Raw genomic sequence first — 20902 nt, forward strand, 5'->3', positions numbered from 1 at the left:
AAAGCAAACTGTTTTAGACTTTTAATACTTAAGATGTTTTAGCATACAAACCATTATTATAGACTTTAAGAAAATTTTATGCAACACTCAAGTGAAACTTCTGTAATATGGATGGTTGAGGCTGAAATAATGCAAAACCTCTGTGTTCCACAGGATTTACTCTCTAAACCATAAATCCCTTCCTAACATCCAAATACTGCCCCAACATCGCTGGCAAATTGGACCTGGTTCACATAAATGTTCCCAAGTTCTGGCAAACTTTTTGACAAATGAATGAAATCAGAGACTAGAGTGGATTGTCATATTCTATGGCAGATGCTTTATTGGAGGCATTACTTCTCAGCATAAATGAAATGAGCAGTCTTTAGGAAATGTTAAGAGGCTCATCAGTCTTTCAAGAAGAAAGAGAAAAACTATGTTTAGATAATGTAGCTTCTCTAGTTTTACAGTAAGTGATGAGTTCTTTTGTTTAGGGATAAGAACAATTTGGCAACTATGAACGTCACAGGTTATATTTTACTTTTTAATTCAGCTCTTTTACTTAAAAAATGTTTTGAGAGGTGCCCAGAAGAACAATTGGAATACTTAATTATACGTGCCTTGACTGTCGCAAACTTATAAATAATCAGTAAAGGAACCAGTTATGCACTATATCATATTTCTGACCTTAGGATTTGAGTTATGTTTCATATTCTACTTGTGGATCTTAAATACATGTACTGCTTTGCAGGCTGGGTCTCTCCCATTGGGTGTATCAACTTCAGTTGATATGTAGCTTGAATTCCTGTCAACTTGAGTTCATCATGTCCTCCTCTCAGACTCTTTCTCTTGTCCTCTACCATTCGGTATATGGCACCATCATTTATACAGCTTAGTAGAGAATCTGTCATGCTGGGTTTCTCCATTACATTAGATATATTTATCCTAGCTTTCTTTCTTGCCTTCTTCCTTTTTTTAAAGATTATTTATTTATTTATTTATTTATTTATTCATTCATGAGCCCGATGTGGGACTCAATCCCAGGACCCCGGGGTCATGACCTGAGTCAAAGGCAGACACTGAACCGTTGAGCCACCCAGGCATCCCTGATCCAATCTTTCAAATAAATTAAAAAAATAAACACATAGCATTTTTTATAAATGTCCTTAAAAATAGTTGGTTTAAAGGAAGTCACTGTTTTTACTGTTGTTGTTGTTTTGTAATTAGTAATGGTATCTTAAAAGATGATAGGACAGTCCAAATACCTTAAACAGAGAAACTCAGGGTGTGGATAATAACTAAGATGTTAACTAATAACTGTACTTCTGCTTCGAAGAATAATTGCTTGTCACTATATTTTGCCTGAACTATGGCCATAAAGTGTTGGAAAAAAACAAAAACCTATCCTTTACTTTGTGATAGGGTCCAAAAGAATTCAGAATCTAGTCATTAGAGGCACCTGGGTGGCTCAGCAGTTGAGTGTCTAGGGCATGATCCTGGAGTCCTGGGATCGAGTCCACATCAGGCTCCTTTCATGGAACCTGCTTCTCCCTCTGCCTGTGTCTCTGCCTCTCTCTCTGTGTCTCTCATGAATAAATAAATTAGCTCTTCTTAAAAAAAAGAATCTACTCATTAAATTAATGTTCTTCTCAAAGTCTTTCAAGTATATACATCAGAAATGCATATCACAGGTTAAGAGACTTACACTTTCTCAGGTACATCAACTTATATTTCTACCTATAAATTGGATACTTCCTAAAACAAAAATAGTACAATAGATTGAATCAGAGGTTAGGAAATTATGGCCTGTGGGATAAACAGCCTGCTGCCTGTCTTTATAGCTTGCAAGCGAGGAAGCATTTTGTATATTTAAAAGATTGAAAACAAAATCAAAACAAGAATAATATTTGTAATGTAAAAACTATATGAGGTTCAAACTTCAATTCCATAAATCAAGTTTTGAGTTTTGTCAGTAAAAAAAAAAAAAAAAAAAGTGTAAATTTGTTGTTCTCTCTTGCTCTAGAAGTACCCACACAAAACCTTCAATGTTGCCTCTTGGTCTACAGTGCCAAAGATATTTACTCTATGACCCTTGACAGAAAAAGGTTGATCAGTGAACTCAATGAGACTTGGAAATGACCAAGTAATTTCTTTTTGGCATTTTAGAGGTCAAAAATCAAATCGACCCCAATGATTGTAGAGATACACAAAATGAATATATTGATTGGTTGACTCACAAAATATAGACAAATTCTGATACAAACTTAAAAAGAGTGTATTTGAGATTTGAGAAAGTATAGTGAAATCTTGCTTTTGATCACTTAGCTTTCTTCCATTTTGACTCAACTTAGAAGTTAACAGCTGCTCTTTCTCTTTTTGACTGTAGCAACTTAATACGGCTTACATTGTTATCCTCATGGTACAGCAAATGCAGAAAAGTCAAAATAATTATGTTCCATGTAAGCAGAATAAATATAATGTTTAGTAAAAAAAAAATTAAGGTATTTAGCATTAAGATAATTTGGTCATCTCTTAATAGGACACTTTTTTCTTATATTGTTCATTTAAAGTGTAAGACTTCTCTTTTCTTAATGATTTTATTTTTTGTTCCATTTTATTTTTTTTTTTTTTACAAATCTTACATATAACTACTACATAGCTGGTCACTATGCTATTTATGTAGATTTACATTATAAAGCAATAAAAATAAGTTGAAAGGGATGCCGATATCAACATGAAATTAATTTGCCAAGCAGCCCAGGTGGCTCAGTGGTTTGGCGCTGCCTTCAGCCCAGGGCGTGATCCTGGAGAACCGGGATCGAGTCCCACGTCAGGCTCCCTGCATGGGGCCTGCTTTTCCCTCTGTCTGTGTCTCTGCCTCTCTCTCTCCCTGTGTCTCTCACGAATAAATAAATAAAATTAAAAAAAATTAATTTGCCATATTATGATAAATTGATAATTTACTGTTATTATTCTGAAAAGAATGAATTGTTCTACTGATTTTGTCTCTTTGAATGTCGAACACTCTCTAATCTTTGTCAGCAAAGGTGTTAATTTACATGTTTACATTCTGTTTACATATATTTTTAAAAACTTCTCTTATTTTCAGGTAGTATAAATCCCTTAGATCTGAACACTGAAACTGTCCTTGAGGAAGTGTAAGTCTCTTTCCATTTTCCAACCCAAATGAGGAAATACAATTTATGTTTCATTAAGCTAACAACAGAGAGCAACCTTTCCCCTTCATGTGACGTCAAATTTTAACACTGGATGGTCACAACTTGAAACTGAACTTTATGCTCATTTTTGTTGAAAAATTTGTGTTGTTTCAGAATAAGTGATATGTGTTGATTTTGTACCCTGATTGAAATAACTATTCAGGAGACTGGAGCACCATTCTTTATAATTCAGTGTGATAGTGTATTCCATCACCCAGCAGCTCAATTTCTTTCTTCTACCATCTGTTCTTTCTTTCTTTCCTCTCTGCCAAAAATCGATAGAACTCAATGAGTAAAATTGAGCTGTTCTGTAACCCAACCATATTGGGATTATTTTGTTCACAATACATTGACCTAGTTCTTACACTGGTCCAGTTTAATTAGGTAAGCCCTCTGTTTATAAAAATGCACATTTACTAAACTGTAAACATTAAATGAGTGTTATAAAAGCAGCCAAAATGTTATTGTTTCAACAGTCAAGATTTTAAGATGGCAACACTTGGCAAACATTAAGCCACACACTGTCTGTTTTCAGCTTGGAAATCTCTTTATGCAGCAAGAGCTTTTCATGAGAATCAATTGTACGCATCCAAGGAGATTTGATAAATAATTTTTAAATGCAAGGAAGTCTGAAAATATTATCAGAGATTTTACATATATATGTATTTCTCTAAAGGCAAGTCTATCACAATATTCACAAAATCCTAGAATAATTTTCAGTTTCTCTATTCCATTTGAAAACTCTATATAAAGTTTTTGCATGCATATCAAATCTATCTCATGATTGTCACAAATATAAATACAGCAAATGGAATAAACTGTAATGGCATTTTTTTAACAAACCATAATTGTCACAATGTTTGCTGTTGTACGGCCTTATTAGCATGAAAAACATCATAGCAAAACTCTATTTAAAAATTTAAAAATTCACAGCAATGTTTAGCACCTGAAGAAACTGCAGTAGTTGCACTGTGTCTAGCCTTTGATTTTGTGTACTTCTTTAAATAACAAAAAGTCACTTACATTTTTAAAATGAAATAAGATTTTATAATTAGGAATATGGGCAAGATGTAAAGCAATACATATATAAAAATGCTTTATCACAAGCGAGTGAGTTGTTGTAACTTGGAGTACCAAGATGTGTTCGCCTTCCATAACTTATGTCAAGGCTGTGCTAACAAAGCTGTTTGCCCCTGATGTCTCATTTATCTTTTCAACTTGAAGACTGAAATTGCAGTGTGGTTGGTGACACTTACATTTGTCATTCTCCTTCTTTTCATTTTTCTTTTTAAAACATTTTTTTTCATTTCTTGCTAGAACTCTCTTAGTGGAAGGCACTTCATTTTTAAATAAAAGGAGCCTGGAAGATAAACAGCTTTAGGTCTTAGTATCTGTTAAATATGAAGTCATTTAATAGTACAAGTGATATCTTCTCTACTAAAAAACCTTAAAGATTCATACAAAGGAATTGTTATCAGTTGTGGTCAGTTTTAACAAATAGCATCTCATTTTTAAAATTGATTTCATCTTTATTATGTGCATTAATAAGAACATTGCACTCTGTGATCACATTATTTAATGTTACTTCCCAAGAAAGTGTCATTTTTTTCTGTGATTGATTGATTGTAGGCTATTCATTGTGACCTAACAGCAAAAAGATGGAATTTTGGTTTTTAGAGGAAAGAAGAAAATTCCGAAAAAAAAATATTTAATCTCTTTCTGAATCTTTTTACGAGTATGAGTTCCGATATCTAAAGACTAAAATTATAATGATTCCTATTTAAAAAGCAGTAAACTCATTAAAATTAATTTAAAAATCACATTTTGTTCAGTAAACAAGGTTTATAGTAAAGAACATTTATATAGATACATAAATTATAATGATTATGTATAATGCCCAAATTTTAGCATGGTAAGCCAGTGATATTACATATCCGGTAAGCCAACTTATTGATTTTATTAATTATAAAATTGAATCCTTAGATAATTCATTGTTTTCACTCTTGAAGACTTGTGGCAGAGACAGGGCTTGCATCCACAGTTTTTTGACCATTTTACATTGCTCCATTGTTTTCACAGGTAATGTAAGTAACGGAGAAACTTAATGCTCCTAATTTCTTCTCTATACTGAGAAGTGTTTTTATATAATAGCCAATGTTAGTTACAATTTGCAATAATATTATTTTCATCACAATATTTAATGTTTTGGGGGATAATGTAGAATTTTCACCACTGAGTATACATTAAAATCATCTGCTGAGACTGAGAAACAATGAAATAGGGACACCTGACTTTAATGTAGCATCAATTATATTAGCTTCAACATTTTTGAAAGCTTGTCAAGTTTGAGATCATTGCTGTAGTGGTATATAGTTCAATACAAGCTTGAACCCTCAAGAAAACAGTTAATATATTACAGCCAAGTAGCAAATAAGTTTAAGTCATTCTCTGATAAATTTAGATAATGAAGATAATTGTAAAACTATACGTTAAAAGATAACTCAAATGGCGGAAAAGACTCTTACATGTTGTGAAATAGTAGGTATTATGACAGTATCCCAACTGGTTCCCATCGAATTCTGAAATAAGATCCTATTCTACTAATCTTCTAAGTTATTTATGAAATGGTATAAATTGACTTAGTAAAGTACATAATTTCCATAATTAGCCATTATTCACTTCTCTCTAGGTTTAGAAAAATGTGATACCCTTATTGGAAGCATACATTTATTTTTTCTACCAGATAAATTTGTAGAAAGTCTCTTCGTTCTTCTTCATACTTCTTTGTGTATTTGTAATATTGTTGGTTATCTTATTAACGAAAGCAACCAACGTCACGGAAGCTTTACTGTTTCAAACATTAGAAGTTAAAGCATAGATCTCTGTGCACATGAGCTGCAAACAGAACAAGTGAGTTTGTAAAAACACCACACGCTAAATTAGTAAAAAAAGAGAGGAGCTATGCACGTTAATTTAGTTTGAATTTTTGCAAAAATTTTTTGACTATAAGGAAAAACAATCCAGGAGACACATAATTTTGGCTTACTACCTCTTTATTTTTCATTCTCTTTTTTTCAGAAGCAGTGGTTTCTAATTAAATATCAGCCTGGAACATGGAATTCCAGAACTTTTTTTCCAGTTATGTATGAATTATCCTTGATTTTTAACCATGGAGCCTTTATTTGTATTAGGTAATACCTCATTTACTGAGTGAGATATGGTTGTTATCATCTATGGGAATTAAAATAGTAAATATCTCAAACAAAAACAACTGGACCTGTCACCTATTTTTTCTAATAATTTATAGAAATCATTGTTTTAGCCTATGGCCCACTTCTCTATTTCATTTCTGGCTTTAAAACATTGTAGTCATTACTGAAATGGTTGGTTTTTGAGTTTTTTTCTGATTTTTTTTTTTTTTAAGATTTTATGTTTTTATTCATGAGAGACATAAAGAGGGAGAGAGAGAGAGGCAGAGACACAGGCAGAGGGAGAAGCAGCCTCCATGCAGGGAGCCCGACGTGGGACTCAATCCTGGGACTCCAGGGCCATGCCCTGGGCCAAAGGCAGGCACTAAACTGCTGAGCCACGCAGGCTGCCCCACACACAGGTTTTTAAATAAATTTTCTCACCGTAAATTAGGAATAATAGATTCTACCTCATAGGGTTATTACTAGGACTGTGCTAATATAAGAGTATGTGGTCAAATATTTAAAAATGACATTATGTGAAGTGGTTGTAGTTATCAGGTATTGTCATTAGCAAATAAGCAAGAGTACCCTTTCTTAGGTATAGCTAGAAGCCCAAACATAAGAGAGAAATGTTTATTTAGCCACAGAGTATTACTGAAATACAATCATAATTTTCATCAGTGCATAAGAGGTTTTGGAGATAAAAATATCAGATTTATTCTAGGAAATTCATTGCAAAAACCTATTTTAGTAGCAATTCAGAATAAATTGTAGCAATGAATTTATCAATGAATTAGGATATAAGCAAGATTACAAGAAATGGTTCCCAAACTTCATTCAAGTATCTTTTTACAAGTGTTTACCTTTGGTTTTATCCTTTAATATCCCTATTAAAATAGTATAGTATATGAAATTAATTGCCATTTTCCTATATAAATGTTATTTCCTTAAAATCATAAATATGGGCCATTGGAAAAGATGATTCATTTGGAAAGTGTTTGATAATTTATAAGTAAGATATCTCCCAAACATTGGCCAATATGAATTCATAAAATTTAGGGTGTAGAAAAATATCTCTTTATATTACTAATTTAATTAATTGCTTTACTTATTTAAAATTACATCTAAAATAATATATTAATTGAGGGATGATGCTTTCTGATCTCATTTTATGAAAATATTTTGTTCAAAGTATTTCTATGCATCTTTGATAGTAGAATATTCAATATTATTTAAACTGAATTTCATGTCACCACTGTTCAACACTTTAACTTTACTGTTTCTGAAAATCAAAGGCAAAACCAAAACCAAAAATATTCACTTTTATAGAATAAAAGCAGTTACATTTTTTGACTTTGGTATATATTTGTTCTCACTACTCACTGTATTGCTTCTTTAATTGAGCTTTAAGATATGTATATATGTGTGTATATATATCATAAATACATATATTAAATATAAATAACATAGAAAACACACATATATATAACTTCAAATTTTAAGTTTGTTCCTCGAAGTATAATGTATAGGATAAAGATAATTTATAATTTATAGGATAAACATAATTTTGTACAAAGCATCTGATTCATGGAAAAAGTTCAATTTTAGGATTAATAATTTAGAATTAAAATGCCACTCCAACATTGTGGTTTTTGACAAGTTACATTATCACTAATATTCATTCTTGATTATCTGGAAAATAGATTTTAATGGTCTTTGCATTTGAACTTGAGTCTCAGAAGGACTCACCAGCAACTGTATTAATTAATCACTTGTATTTTCTTGACTTTGCTGTACAACTCCTCACCCAAGATCCCAGCCTCCATGTAGCAGCTCTCTTCCCAAGTATTTATGGGGGTTCCCAGAGACCGTCTCATTGCATTTTCAGTAACAAATCTAATTCAAGGACGCCTGGGTGGCTCAGTGGTTGAGCGCCTGCCTTTGGCTCAGGGTGTGACCCTGGAATCCCAGGACTGAGTCCCACTTCAGGATCCCTGCATGGAGCCTGCTTCTCCGTCTGCCTGTGTCTGCCTCTGTGTCTCTTATGAATCAATCAATCAATCAATCAATCTTTTAAAAAAATCTAATTCAGCTAGCATCAGGATCAACCAAATAATGCTATTAGCTGTGAACCTCCATTCTCTCTATTCCCCTGGGGCCTTGCAGTGCTAGGTGACACAGACACAGCTTCACTAAGCCACCAAGAAGTGAAGCCTTTTCTGGAATTCTTCAGCAAGGAATTACCTCTAAGATCTTGAAGTGCGTCTTGGTTGTTTGTCAGTAAGTTGAAAGTAATGATCCTCTCCCACTTCTGCTATGAAAGGAGTAAAGCTTCTATCTGTAATTTGAAAAGTGCTTTAAATGAAATACAGTTCTCAGTGTTTCCTTAAACTTCTCTTTAAAACACAACAACAAAGCCAGTCCAGAGGCATAGGGGCCAAAAGGCAAATTGAATGACATCTTGCTATACTTTAGAAGCATCTCCCAAGTTTTATCCCTGAAATTTGTTATGAAATTTCTCTCCTGTCTCCCTTTTCCCAGGTTCCAAAACAAATGAGGTCCCCAGTTCCTGAAACTGAGCCACGTCTGGATCTCATGTTTGGCTCTAGCTGGGCTCTCTGCTTTATTTCCCTCTCCACATTGACCCTTGTAAAATCCTACTGGCCTGTACATATGGGATTGACTCTACTAGTTACCGATAATAACAGCATGTAACTTTTTCTATAGTGACTCTTTTTATTAGAGAAAAATGGACTAAATAAATGACATTTCAGAGCAAACTTTATGCACACAGGTGCTTCTGCCTCATACTTAGAAATATCATTAAAATATTACAGTATTTTTGGTAGGAATGACATGAAGATGAATAATCTTGCGCTTTCAGTAACATGAAACTCAAAATATAAACATTTTATTCCAAGTAAATCCAATAAAATCTTATATTAAATACTGTATACTTAAGCTGGCTAGACTCTCAGGATGGGAATTAGGGTCAGGATTAAAATTAGTATAGAGCCAAGCAGTTTTTGAATGTATTGTTGCTATTTTTAATGATATGCTGTATCAGTGTGCTGGCAAATTTACAGCATCAAGTGAATTTAAATATTAATTCTTCCAGGATATTTAAGAAAGTGAATATATTCATATTTTCTCCCCTGACATTGGTTTGTCAACACTTTAAATATCTCTTTGCTTTTGATTTGAAGTCAATATGCAAAAGTATTTCACTTATGAATGAGCACACTTGTCCTGCACTTGCTCTGTACCAGTTCTAAAGTCAGACCATAGAGCTCCAGCAGTTCTCTCCATAAACTAAGGTGTTTCTACGATCTCCAAAGCAGAAAAAAAAAATACAGTATAGAAAGAAATCATTTCATACAGACTTCAAACCACCGATTTCATGGACTTGCCAACGATTTTTATAGTTTAGCAGAGTAAAAACCTTCTAACGTTGGTTTTCCTAAGGTAGCGGAGCCAAAACTCCTGGTGTCCCGTGGGTGTACTCGGGGTGATTTGTGGTATAGGTGGCATTTGTAGTGTAAAGATTGTGCACTCACATTTTAACCTCTGAATTGATCAAAAACTATTTCAATAAAAAGCATTCTCTTCTGCTCATGCCAAAGAACAACTTTTGTCTTAATTCTGGTGAATAATTTTGTTGGAGCAAGGAGAACAGGGCCTGTGGTAACTTCAAGTTCAGATAGCTTTGACACTCAGCTAGCTCTGAGGACTTAACCTGTGTTTCTTAACCTCTTTGAACAGCAGTCTTCTCACCTGTAAATTGAAATACCTCCACTGGGACACCTAGTGGCTCAGTGGTTGAGCATCTGCCTTCGGCTCAGGTCATGACCCAGTGGTCTCGGGATCGAGTCCCACATCAGGCTCTCCACAGAGAGCCTGCTTCTCCCTCTGCCTGTGTTTCTCATGAATAAATAAATTAAAACCTAAAAGAGAGAGAGAGAGAGAGAAAGAGAAAGGGTTAGTTGTCTGAGTCACAAAGAGAAGTGTTTTCTTGGACAAAAACTCCTTGAGTATCATAGAATGAAGAGACTACATTCTCTGGATGGAACACATCTGTTTATGTCTTAATTAGCACTGCTTTTATTAGGAAACCTTTTTAGGGGCACGTGGGTGGCTCAGTGGTTGAGCATCTGCCCTAAGCTCAGGTCATGACCCTGGGGTCCCAGGAGCGAGTCCCACATCGGGCTCTCCACAGGGAGCCTGCTTCTCCCTCTGCCTGTGTCTCTACCTCCTCTCTCTGTGTCTCTTAGGACTGAATAAATAAAATCTTGAAAAAAAAATAAATTACTTACTTCATAAAGTTATTATAAGGATAATGTATATAAAAGATGTGAAGGGGGTAGCTTGGATGGCTCAGTGGTTTAGCACCGCCTTCAGCCGAGGGTGTGATCTTGGAGACCCGAGATCGAGACCCACGTCGGGCTCCCTGCATGGAGTCTGCTTCTCCCTCTGCCTGTGTCTCTGCCTCTCTCTCTCTCTGTGTCTCTCATGAATAAATAAATAAAATCTTAAAAAAAATGTGAAGGGCACCTGGCTTAGGACAGAACTAAATAAATATTCATTTTTTCTTTTACTCCACAAAATGGTCTATAGTATTCAATACCAATATTTGGTGCAATTTTGTTAGTGATCATAAACATGGAATCGCTTTACTCCTCAAGAGTCTACTTTTACTAAAAGGGGACAATATCTTAAATTTTATTAAGATCTCATGACTATCTTTTATGGTTTAAAAAACCACAAATTATTTCAGAAATAAATATGGATCATAAATCATCATATTTTGAGAATCAACTTATGATCCTTATGCCTGTGTTTATTCCTTCTAGTGTGAAAATTTATGCTTCCTATTGTGGGACTTTTGTATTCTTGGTTTCAGTGTTTCTTTTCTGGCTTTCTAACAGCAAAATGTCCAAAATATGAAACTCACATTAAGCCCATTAGAACACAATTGCCCATACCCAGCTTGTCCTCACCAATTGTCCACACCACTGAAGAAGCTAGTGGCTAATAAATTAGGGTATTTTCAATCCTCAAATTACTAGAACCATTAATGCTTAGATTGCATCAAAGCTAAAAAAGCCTAGCCATATTTTTTGACAGTTTATTCTGTGGCTGAATTATAGTATCACTAAGTAACACACTCCTAAAACTGCAAATTGCCTTAATGTTGAATGCTTTTCTCTAACTGGTGCGAAGAGGTGGTATTCTAATTTTATTTCTCCTACAATTACTATGTCAGCGCTCTTGGAAATACAGCAAGGTTAGACTGATAGAGCTTTATGTAGGAGTTGTTCATATAAAATGTTTTACTATTTAGTAGGATTTCTCCTAAGGAAAATACATTTATAAAGATGAGTGCTTCCAAAAAAAAAGAGGGATCCCTGGGTGGCGCAGCGGTTTGGTGCCTGCCTTTGGCCCAGGGTGTGATCCTGGAGACCCGGGATCGAATCCCACGTCGGGCTCCCGGTGCATGGAGCCTGCTTCTCCCTCTGCCTGTGTCTCTGCCTCTCTCTCTCTATCATAAATAAATAAATTAAAAAAAAATAAAAAGAAAGAAAGAAAGAAAACCACTTTATTTCTTTTAAATTATTGTAAAATAAAAAAAGGTAGTGTGAAAGAGGTGTTTATTTTAATTTGCTGCTTTTGGAAGGTTTAGCAATCTTAGATACACTGGGTATTTCTATGGGTGTAGAAACAAACCTTCAATGTCACCGTAACTGTATAAAGCACTAAAATATCAATTAGAATTTTGTGAATATTGTACCTTTAAGACCTTGGTAAACAATTTGAAGTGGCTATTCACTATGCTCAGTGGCAGATTTTTCTAAAGAGTTTTTGTAAAGAGGAGAAATTGGGCAAAATATACAGTCTGGTTTTGTTTTGGGGGGCAGGGGGACTGAAAAAAAGTCAAAAATATTTTGAGTTAATGATGATGCAAAAAGTCATTGCTAACCAGATCCAGCAAGTCAAATGAGGCTTGTTTATGAAATTACAAACTCTTACAGAGGCCAGCTTTAAAAATTAGTCCGTAAAATTTTCTTCAATTTAGGACTGAACTGTGACCTATTTTACAAGTTTTGGAATTGTCATCTACAAAAACCAACATGCACAGTTTCCTTCTTTGCTGTCATCTTGTAGAATAATTACATTCTATAGAAAACATGGTGTTAAAAATTCTAAAGAAACAAACATAATTCAGGGCATCATAGTAATATGCAATGATCAATGAAAGAACAGTTAGCAAAAGAATTTTACCAAATACTTTTTCTTAAAGATTTTATTTATGTGAGAGAGAGAGAATGGTTGGAGACAAAGGGAGAGGGAATAGCAGACTCCCTGCTGAGCGGGAAGCCCCATGTAAGGCTCAATCCCAGGACCCTGAGATTATGATCTGAGCTGAAGGTTAAGTGTTTACACTTAACCAACTGAGCCACGCAGGCGCCCCCTCAATCATTTTTTATTCGCAATTTATTCAATCAATATTTTTTGAATACCTATAGTGTACTAGGCACTGTTATGCAGAGGATGTACAAGAAGACACAGAGACATGTGGTATTACCCAATTGACATTTATGATCTGGTTGTGGAGAGGGATTGTAAAAAAAAAAAATTATGGCAAAAGTGAATATATAGAGTTTAACTCCATATATTCAAACAAATAGGATATCATGAGAAAATTTAGCAGTGGGATCTGTTATAGCTTGTCATATCAGGGAAGCTATCACTGAAGTAGTGCTATTTAAGTTGAAATACAAGATTCAAGTTTATCAAGTGGAGAGGAGTGGGAGAGGATTGCAAAAGTCCAGACCAAAGTCATAGCATCTGCTAAAGACCCAAGACAGAAAAGAACTATAGATCTAAGTGTGCTGAAGATGAAAGGAATTGATGAGATACTGGCTCTTTCAGGTAGGGACTCAAGCAGAAGAGATGCATAATGTGATGATACTTTAAGAGGATCCCTCTGATTATTCTGTGCCCAATGTATTGAATAGTGTAGTTGAATTTATTGAGAATAACGTTGCATTAGTCCAGGTAAGAGGATGGTGTCTCAAACTGATGTTAGTGGTGGCAAGTGAAAGATGACTGTAAGTTTAAGAGGTATTTTAAGGGTAGGATTAACTGTGACTTAAGAAATTTAGTTAATTGCAATAACTGTGCACTTTTCTATAGTTAAAATATCAAAGGTATCTTAGTCAGAATATTACAATTGCTGGGAAAACTTGTGTGCTCTGGTTCTTCCAAAAAGACAACTAGTGCTACTTTCATACACACATATACTCCATTAAAGTAAGCAAACTTGCAAAATCCACTCTCTGACTTTTTCTGAGCAGATCTGCTCTGGAGTCCCCTTAACCCTGTTAGTTATTAGTCAATGTGTGGTCAGCAACAAACTTTGTACATGAATTCTCAGATTAGCATTCAGCAGGTTCAGAAATCCAGGCTTTTGAGATCCCTGCAGATGTTATTCATTTTTCAAGGATGAAGTGTGGTATTTCAAGGGATGTAGACATTTTTCAGTAAGGAAAACTGTCAATAGCTAGCAATTATACCTGCATTTTTGCAGGTAAACAAACACATTGTAAAACATTGTTATAAGGAATTTGGAGAAGTAGAGATACCAGTGTGAGGAAAAATAGATTCTAGTACTCAAAGGAAGTTAATGATTACATCCTTTCTCATGCCACTGAAAATAGTACATTTTTTGCCTATGGAAATATTCCGGATAATCTTAAAATTGCATTCAGTATTCAATCACTTGCTCAGTATATACTCAGTTTGAAAATTACAATGCCAATTGCTAATTTGGTGGGGGGGTGATATAAAGAAAAACCGAAACAAAAGATTCTATACATGTATTTTAAATCAGTGCAGGCATACAGATTGAACATTTCAAGTCTGGTTATCCACCTTTAGGTGAAAAGGTTAGTTATAAGTAAGGATTAGGTCTTGATATTGTTATACAGAGTCCCTTTAACAAAAGAAATTGAGACGTTCTTGAAGGGATTAACATTTTATGGGTCAGGATGAAGGACTATGACTTTCATTCAAATAAATATATAAGGAAAAAATCCTATGGCTAGAACACACAGCTGGCGAAAAACATAATATTCCCACATACATTTCATGTCTTTTTGACATGTGTATCTTCACTGTATACAGACTTATATGCGTACAAACTTTCCCACAGAAACATGCCACATACGTAGAATTGGAATGTGTATTTTACAAATAATCCCTTCACAGACAATTCAGGCAATAAATACTAAGCAAAGTAATGAAACTATCTTTTCCTGTGGCTCACTCAATTATGCAACATTAATCTAAATAATTTTTTTCTAATAAATTATTTTGTAAATACTTTCAAGTATAGAATGACCCATGAATGCTATCATAACTCTAACAATAGCATTTTAAGGGTCACACTTTAAGAGGTTTGTGATTACCTGTCAGGAGGGAAAGTTTGGAAAGAGTACTTTTCTGCTATAAAGCTCACAGATGGAGACTTTAATCTTGAGTCGAATCCAAATAACTGAGTAGTCATAATACTTCGGTCACCTTAGGAATATAAACCCGATTATTTCTTTTTTCCCCTGATGCCTCATGTAAATGCTGGTAACCACTGATTCTAGAGGATGAAACAAAACAAAACAAACCATTCCACAATAAAAGGTCTCGTTATAATTCACAAAATTCCAATTGGAAAGAATTGTCTAGACACCCTAAGAAGTTGGAATCATTATAACGTCTTCAGGAAGAAAAAACTTTAAAGATATTTAGACATTACATCATTCTTTTTGTTTCTAAGTTAGCCTGAGAAATATTTAGGAATCAGGTATTTTACATGTAGTGTTACAGAGGCAAAGAAATTCATAGACTCTTGCCAGTAGCTCCATCATAAATCAGATGTAGACTTAATATGGTATTCAGAACAAAGACTGAGCTTTCTGAATCTTCCTTAATCATACAGTTAAACTGGATATATTTGAAAGTAATTATGTTATGTTGCCCAAATGTCAGAATAATATAACTTTAACAAAATCTCAGATCACATCAGCAAATAGAATACACACTTTAAATACTTTTCTTGGACAAATTAGAGTAGAAATGTATTTGAAACATTTTGACTTCAATCTTTTTCATCTTCCTCTATATAATTAAAATAAGCTAGTGAACATAGAGAAGCAGCAAGTGTTAAAGCAGAGAAGACTGCATTTGGTAACTTCTTAAGGGCATATTTGATACAAGTTGACACATTTCTAATCTTATACCCAAGAGAAATTCCCAAAATTGAAAAGATGGCCTGTTTGAGGTCAAGTGCTTTTGTCGAGTTATTTGGGAAGAACAAGGCACACCTGCCCAAAATGCATCAACCTCTGGAAATGTAGAAGCTGTGGACTGGGAAGGCATAGAGTTGATGAAAGCTAAAATACATTCAAGTTCTCCCAGAAACTTTGGAGTAACTTAAAAAAAAAAAAAAGAAAAAGAAAGAAAGAAAGAAAAAGAAATCTATGAAAATCTAATGGGACTTGAGCCCATTTGAGTCTAATTAAAAGAGACACTATTTTCTGTAGTCCTGGATACACTGATCCAACCATAGGCGGAATCCTGCATAATGGAAATCTTACATGGGAAAACGTGTTGATAGATAGGTCTTGAGTTGGAAGTATGAGGTCGCTGGTTTATATCCTGAGGAGAAAACCTGGACATATTCCATGAAAAACAGCTGCTTTCGTAAAATGTAATGTCTTGCACACAAATGGAATTGAACTAGCTACTGTCATTTTAAGGATTCCACGAGTCTCCAAGCAAGATGGACATTCGGACTCAGTGCCCCTTCAGCATGAAAATATAATTTTCTCTGACATAAATCAATAGCGGAAGAAAATACACAGCAGTCGGAGTGCATACCTCACGACCTGGCTCACCCACGCCTACTGAGACGTGCTCTGCGGCCTGGAACGTTTGTGCGCGGGCGGCAGCGTCCGCGTTCGCGTCCCAGTCGGCCGGCGGGGGCCCCGGAGGCTGCGCACCTGTGCCCTTTCGGCGGCCACAGTGTGAACACGAACATGGAGGGCCGTCCAGGCCTCTCACCGTAAAAGTCGGTCTGCCTATTGCTCCGCGTAGTTCCGTCAATGTTTCCTCCAAGTATTTTGAGGTCTTGAAGCCTTTTTTATCTGGTGAAGAAACGTTTCCAACTATTAGGCCGCTTAAAAAAGAAACAGGTGCAGGTTGCGCTCCCCCGCCCTCCCGGTCAACCCTCGTAGAACTCCGGGAACTCAGAGATCTCGCGAGGCCTGGCGCCTTGGGCCGCGTGCTCTCGGTGGGCCGCCGGGTGGGGGGGGGGGGGGGAGGCAGAGATCTCGCGAGGCCTGGCACCGTGGGCTGTGTGCTCCCGGTGGGCCGCGGGTCGGCCTGGGTCCCTCTCCTTGGAGCCTTCTCCGAGGCCCTTTGCGTCCCACCAGACTCACCCTGTCCCTCTCCTTCTCGTCTTTTTTTTTTTTTTTTTTTCTCTCCAACGCTAACCTGTCTTACTATTTTTAGTATTTCCAAGGCTGTGTTACCTTATCATTCTAACAGACGGTAAGCCGTCGGGCCCGCAGCACCGCCCGCCCCTTACGTCATGCGATGCGGCCGCGGCAGGTGCAGCTGAGCGGGCGCGACGCTGGAGGGGCAGGCCGCCCGAGTGAGCAGGCTTCGCGGCGGCTCTGGGCAGCGCCCTGTGCCGCCCGCCGGCTCCGGGAGACACGGTGCCGCTCGGCTCGGGCGCCCCGCGGCCGTCGGGGTCTGAGCCGGGAGGACGATCAGGGCGCCGGGCCTCAGCCCCCCGAGGCCGCCCAGGCGCTCGTTCCCCCAGGACACACGGCCCCAGCCCCGCGTGGTGTGCAGCAGAGCGGGGCGGGGGGAGGGGGGGGCGGCCGTGTGCTGCGCCTGCGCCTGCGCCGTGCGCCCCACGCCCCGCCTTTCGGGAGGCCCGGCCGGCGGCGCGCATGCGCAGACCCCTTCGGACCGGGAGAAAGAGCTTGAGAGACTCAGAAAACGTGAAGTGACACGTTGTATTTTTCAGTTCTAGGCAAGAATTGCCGTTCTAGGAAAGTGTTCAGTTTTTTTATTCAATGCTTCTTAATCAGTTTTAGCTGAAGTAGACATTAAATATTCATTGCACCGATTTTATAACCTTTCTCAGATTCCGTTTACTGAAAATATATATTTTTTACTTTGGAAATTTATATTAAAAATAAGTTAGAATCCTCCTAGGGAACCAGCAGAAACAGGCCGCCTCGGAATCACCGCACGTTTACCTGCCTAAAATATAAGGGAATTAAAGACAACAGCACAACGCGGGGAATTGGTCTGAGTTTGTTTTTCAGAATATTTAGCCTAGAAAACGTCTGTCATTTAAAAATAATTCCCATCAAACTATTTTCTTCATTTAATATCCCAGTGTTTATTAAGAAGCTGGATTTTCGTACTTAGAGTGGGCCGTGAATAATGATAGTATCTCCCTGAATATTTCTTCAAAATAGGAGTGCTTTTATATAAAAAGAGTCTGTATCATACAAGATTGAGAAATGTCAGGGTTTTGTTTAAAGGTTTTATTTATTTATTTATTCATGAGACACAGAGTGAGAGCACAGACCGAGGCTGAGGCCGAGGGAGACGCAGGCCCGACACGGGGAGCCCGACGCTGACTCCATCGGGCCGGGGTCGCGCCCTGGGCCGAGGGCGGCGCCAACCCGCTGAGCCCCCGGCCGCCCAAAGTCGGGTTTAATAAAGTTTCCTTATACAAAATTCCTCGCAGCTCGCCCTCCAAAGGTCTTTAAGGTCTTAACCTGAAGTGGAATATGGTGACGTGCGCCGCGTTCTCTCCGACTGCCCTTGGGGCTCGTGGGGCTCCCCGGCCTGGGATCGCCCGTTGGTTAACATGCCTGTTTGCTTTCAGTACGTAAAGAAATAGCTTCCGCAGTTTTTAATATATCGATAATGGCATCTAAGTGTCCCAGACCTATTTTCTAACGTGTGTTTGGGATGTTCAAGGTTTTATACGCATGTGCTTGTCCTGTTTTCTGTTTACCAACTATGAGAAATCCTGTAGAAGGTGGGGAGAAAATAAGCTGTATAATTAAAATTAAATTTCACTAATGTCATGTTTTAAACCTCAAACAGTATATGTACATTAAAGAGGGTGTTCATGGTAGTATTGTTTAATTAACAAAACAAATATACATTTAGTAAAAGATTGGCCACAAGAATCCTGTAGGACCAAGTATAAGAATTCATCTAAACATTAAGATTAAAAAGGGCATCTTTTTATCTTTTCTGCACTTAGCCTTTGGGAAGAAAATACTTATTTTTATCCTGAGTTTGTTGCTCTCACATGATTATAAGGTAGGCGTTCCAAGGTCAGTAATAACTCTGCTGCAGTGTATATTAAATCAGTGTGTGTATTTTTCCTGAACGTTACAAATCAACTACTGATAGTTCAAAAGCTCTCTCTTTCTTTGATGTCTACAAAAATGATAACCAACTGTATGTATGTGGATGATGTGCCTTTCCTGATAGACTGTCTTTTGGCTTTGCTTCTGCTGATAATTGGTACTTTTGCAATAAGAGCATTTTCAACTACCTGAATCAAGACTTTCATAGCAATATCACTTACTGGTTCTTGACAGCTAATGAAGTGGCAAAGCAGGGCTGATAAACTCCAGAGCCTATCAAGAGGGTTGAGTGTAACATTTTTTAGATTCTGATTTACTAAATGAGGTGGAAGTCATTAAGTTCATCAAACAAACTCAGCTATGAACTTTTAAACTAATTTCTTGAGTTTTTAAAGTAGAAGTAATTTCTTTCCTTCAAGTGCTTAGAAGTGATAAAAGAACAGTTATAATTGGGAGCGCTGGAAATATTTTTCTTGATTTTGTAATTCTAGTTTCTACCACTTTTTGAATCTTATCAGTAGTGTCATTTAGCCTAACAAGAAACAAATGCCTGTTTTAGATAATTGCCTTGAAAGAAAGTATAAAATTAAAATAAATATTTAAGGTATCAGAAAGCTTATTAAAAATATATTGCCACTTCGGGACTTAGTGTAATACAAAGTCTGAGCTTTCAAAGCAAGTTCATGAGGCTGGAGTACATAGGTTGCTGTTTTCATAACAATTTATTAATTTGAAGAGAAACTTTAAAAATACCTACTTTTGAAGAAATATTACAATTTTAAAGATATAAAATCATTTTAGTTATTTAATCCAAAGCATAGTAATAATAGTAATATTATAAATAAATGATTGGCAGAGATAATCTTCAACCATTTACATGCCAAATAAAAAGAATCCGGAAAATGAAAGAATTCAGGAATTGGTGACCTTAGATAATGTTATAAGAATGATTTCTTCATGCTGACATTGAACTGCTCTTAGGGTTTCATTAGAACCTAGTAACACGAACACTTTGCTTCACCTGTGCAGAGGCAAGTTTTACCCCTGTTGTTCTCTGTATTCAAACTAATGGGACAGTCTCATTTTGAATGTGTGTTAAGTCAAAGATTAAAAGGAGGTCATATTTCATTCTAAACAATGTTTGTTACTTACCATTCATTCTGATACTTTTTTTTTTTTTTTAATTTATTCATGAGAGACACACAGAGAGAGGCAGAGACACAGGCAGAGGGAGAAGCAGGCTCCATGCAGGGAGCCTGATGTGGGACTCGATCCCGGGATCACGCCCTGGGCCAAAGGCAGGCACTAATGAGCCACCCAGGGATCCCCTCTAATACTTTTATTAGTGTTTTGGGCTAGGGTTTTTTGTTGTTTTATAAGAGGGAAACAACATTTTTGATGAGGTATAGACGGAAGTTTAATAAGAGGTAGACTTATGCTACTTCCTTTGCCCATTCTAGAAGACATAAATCTGGTTCTGAGTTAGATTTTTGCTCTTGTGTAGATAAATGTCTGTGTGTCCTGCACTGGTCTAGAGAATGTTTAGTGTCTGCTGTCCTGTTCAGCCCAGAGATGTCCTTGACTTTATGGGCCCTGGGAAAGCAAGGATTTTCAACAAACATTCTGGATTCTTAGCTTCATCCTAGAGAATCACTGAGTTGTCTTTAGGGCTCTTCAACTAAACCTGGCTCACATTATCTTTAAATTCAATCCCAGAACATTTGTGAACATGACCCAATCTTAGAATACACTTAGAGCAAGCAGAATGTGTTTGGAAAAGAAAATTGAACAATTTCAACTTGTCTCATTTTCTATGTAAGATCAAATGCTTAACTTATTTTTTTGGTACTAAGTAAATTTTAGAACTAATACCATGAGATAATTTTTGTGAAAAAGAAAATATTTGGGCAGAGTAGAAGATAGGAAAACTTAATTTGTCCAAATTATCTATATAATAATCTCATCTCCCTCTTTCATTTGTATATGTAGAAATATTACAAAATGTCAATGAAATCTTATGAACCTACTTCATTAGAGCATCTGACTTCCTTTG

The 20902-nt window shown here is 36.5% G+C and overlaps 2 protein-coding genes across 18 annotated transcripts in view; one reads left to right on the forward strand and one right to left on the reverse strand.

The window, feature by feature from the left end:
• Window positions 1-20902, forward strand: part of SEMA3A (semaphorin 3A) — a 454575-nt gene that overhangs the window by 276395 nt on the left and 157278 nt on the right. For 2 of the 17 annotated variants that reach the window (XM_077863822.1, XM_077863826.1), the window contains exons 1-2: window positions 18362-18509; window positions 18741-18799. The exons of 6 other annotated variants lie outside the window; for them this stretch is intronic. Coding sequence is in view for 2 of the 11 variants with exons in the window: in XM_077863818.1 (XP_077719944.1) it covers window positions 18256-18352 (97 nt within the window). In the remaining 9 variants the exon portion in view is untranslated. 9 more of the 17 variants (XM_077863821.1, XM_077863823.1, XM_077863824.1 and 6 more) reach the window with 9 other exon arrangements.
• Window positions 293-17402, reverse strand: LOC144293124 (uncharacterized). Its single transcript, XM_077864264.1, has 6 exons — window positions 17024-17402; window positions 16322-16965; window positions 14857-15038; window positions 10163-10332; window positions 8633-8726; window positions 293-6092 (listed from the first exon to the last, which is right to left on the reverse strand). Exons 1-3 carry the CDS (start codon window positions 17400-17402, stop codon window positions 15012-15014), a joined length of 1050 nt encoding a protein of 349 aa, XP_077720390.1. The 3' UTR covers window positions 293-6092; window positions 8633-8726; window positions 10163-10332; window positions 14857-15011.

The sequence above is a fragment of the Canis aureus genome, chromosome 21 (genome assembly GCF_053574225.1).
Source record: "Canis aureus isolate CA01 chromosome 21, VMU_Caureus_v.1.0, whole genome shotgun sequence".
Lineage (NCBI taxonomy): Eukaryota > Metazoa > Chordata > Mammalia > Carnivora > Canidae > Canis > Canis aureus.

What these genes read in the sequence shown, in the direction of transcription:
- LOC144293124 (XM_077864264.1), bottom strand. Translation starts at nt 17,402, where the DNA reads ATGCGCGCCGCCGGCCGGGCCTCCCGAAAGGCGGGGCGTGGGGCGCAC. An exon ending in CGCATCGCATGACGTAAGGG is followed by an intron (nt 16,966 to 17,023) that starts GCGGGCGGTGCT and finishes AAGGTAACACAG; the next exon opens with CCTTGGAAATACTAAAAATA. An exon ending in TGGGTGAGCCAGGTCGTGAG is followed by an intron (nt 15,039 to 16,321) that starts GTATGCACTCCG and finishes TTCATCCTCTAG; the next exon opens with AATCAGTGGTTACCAGCATT.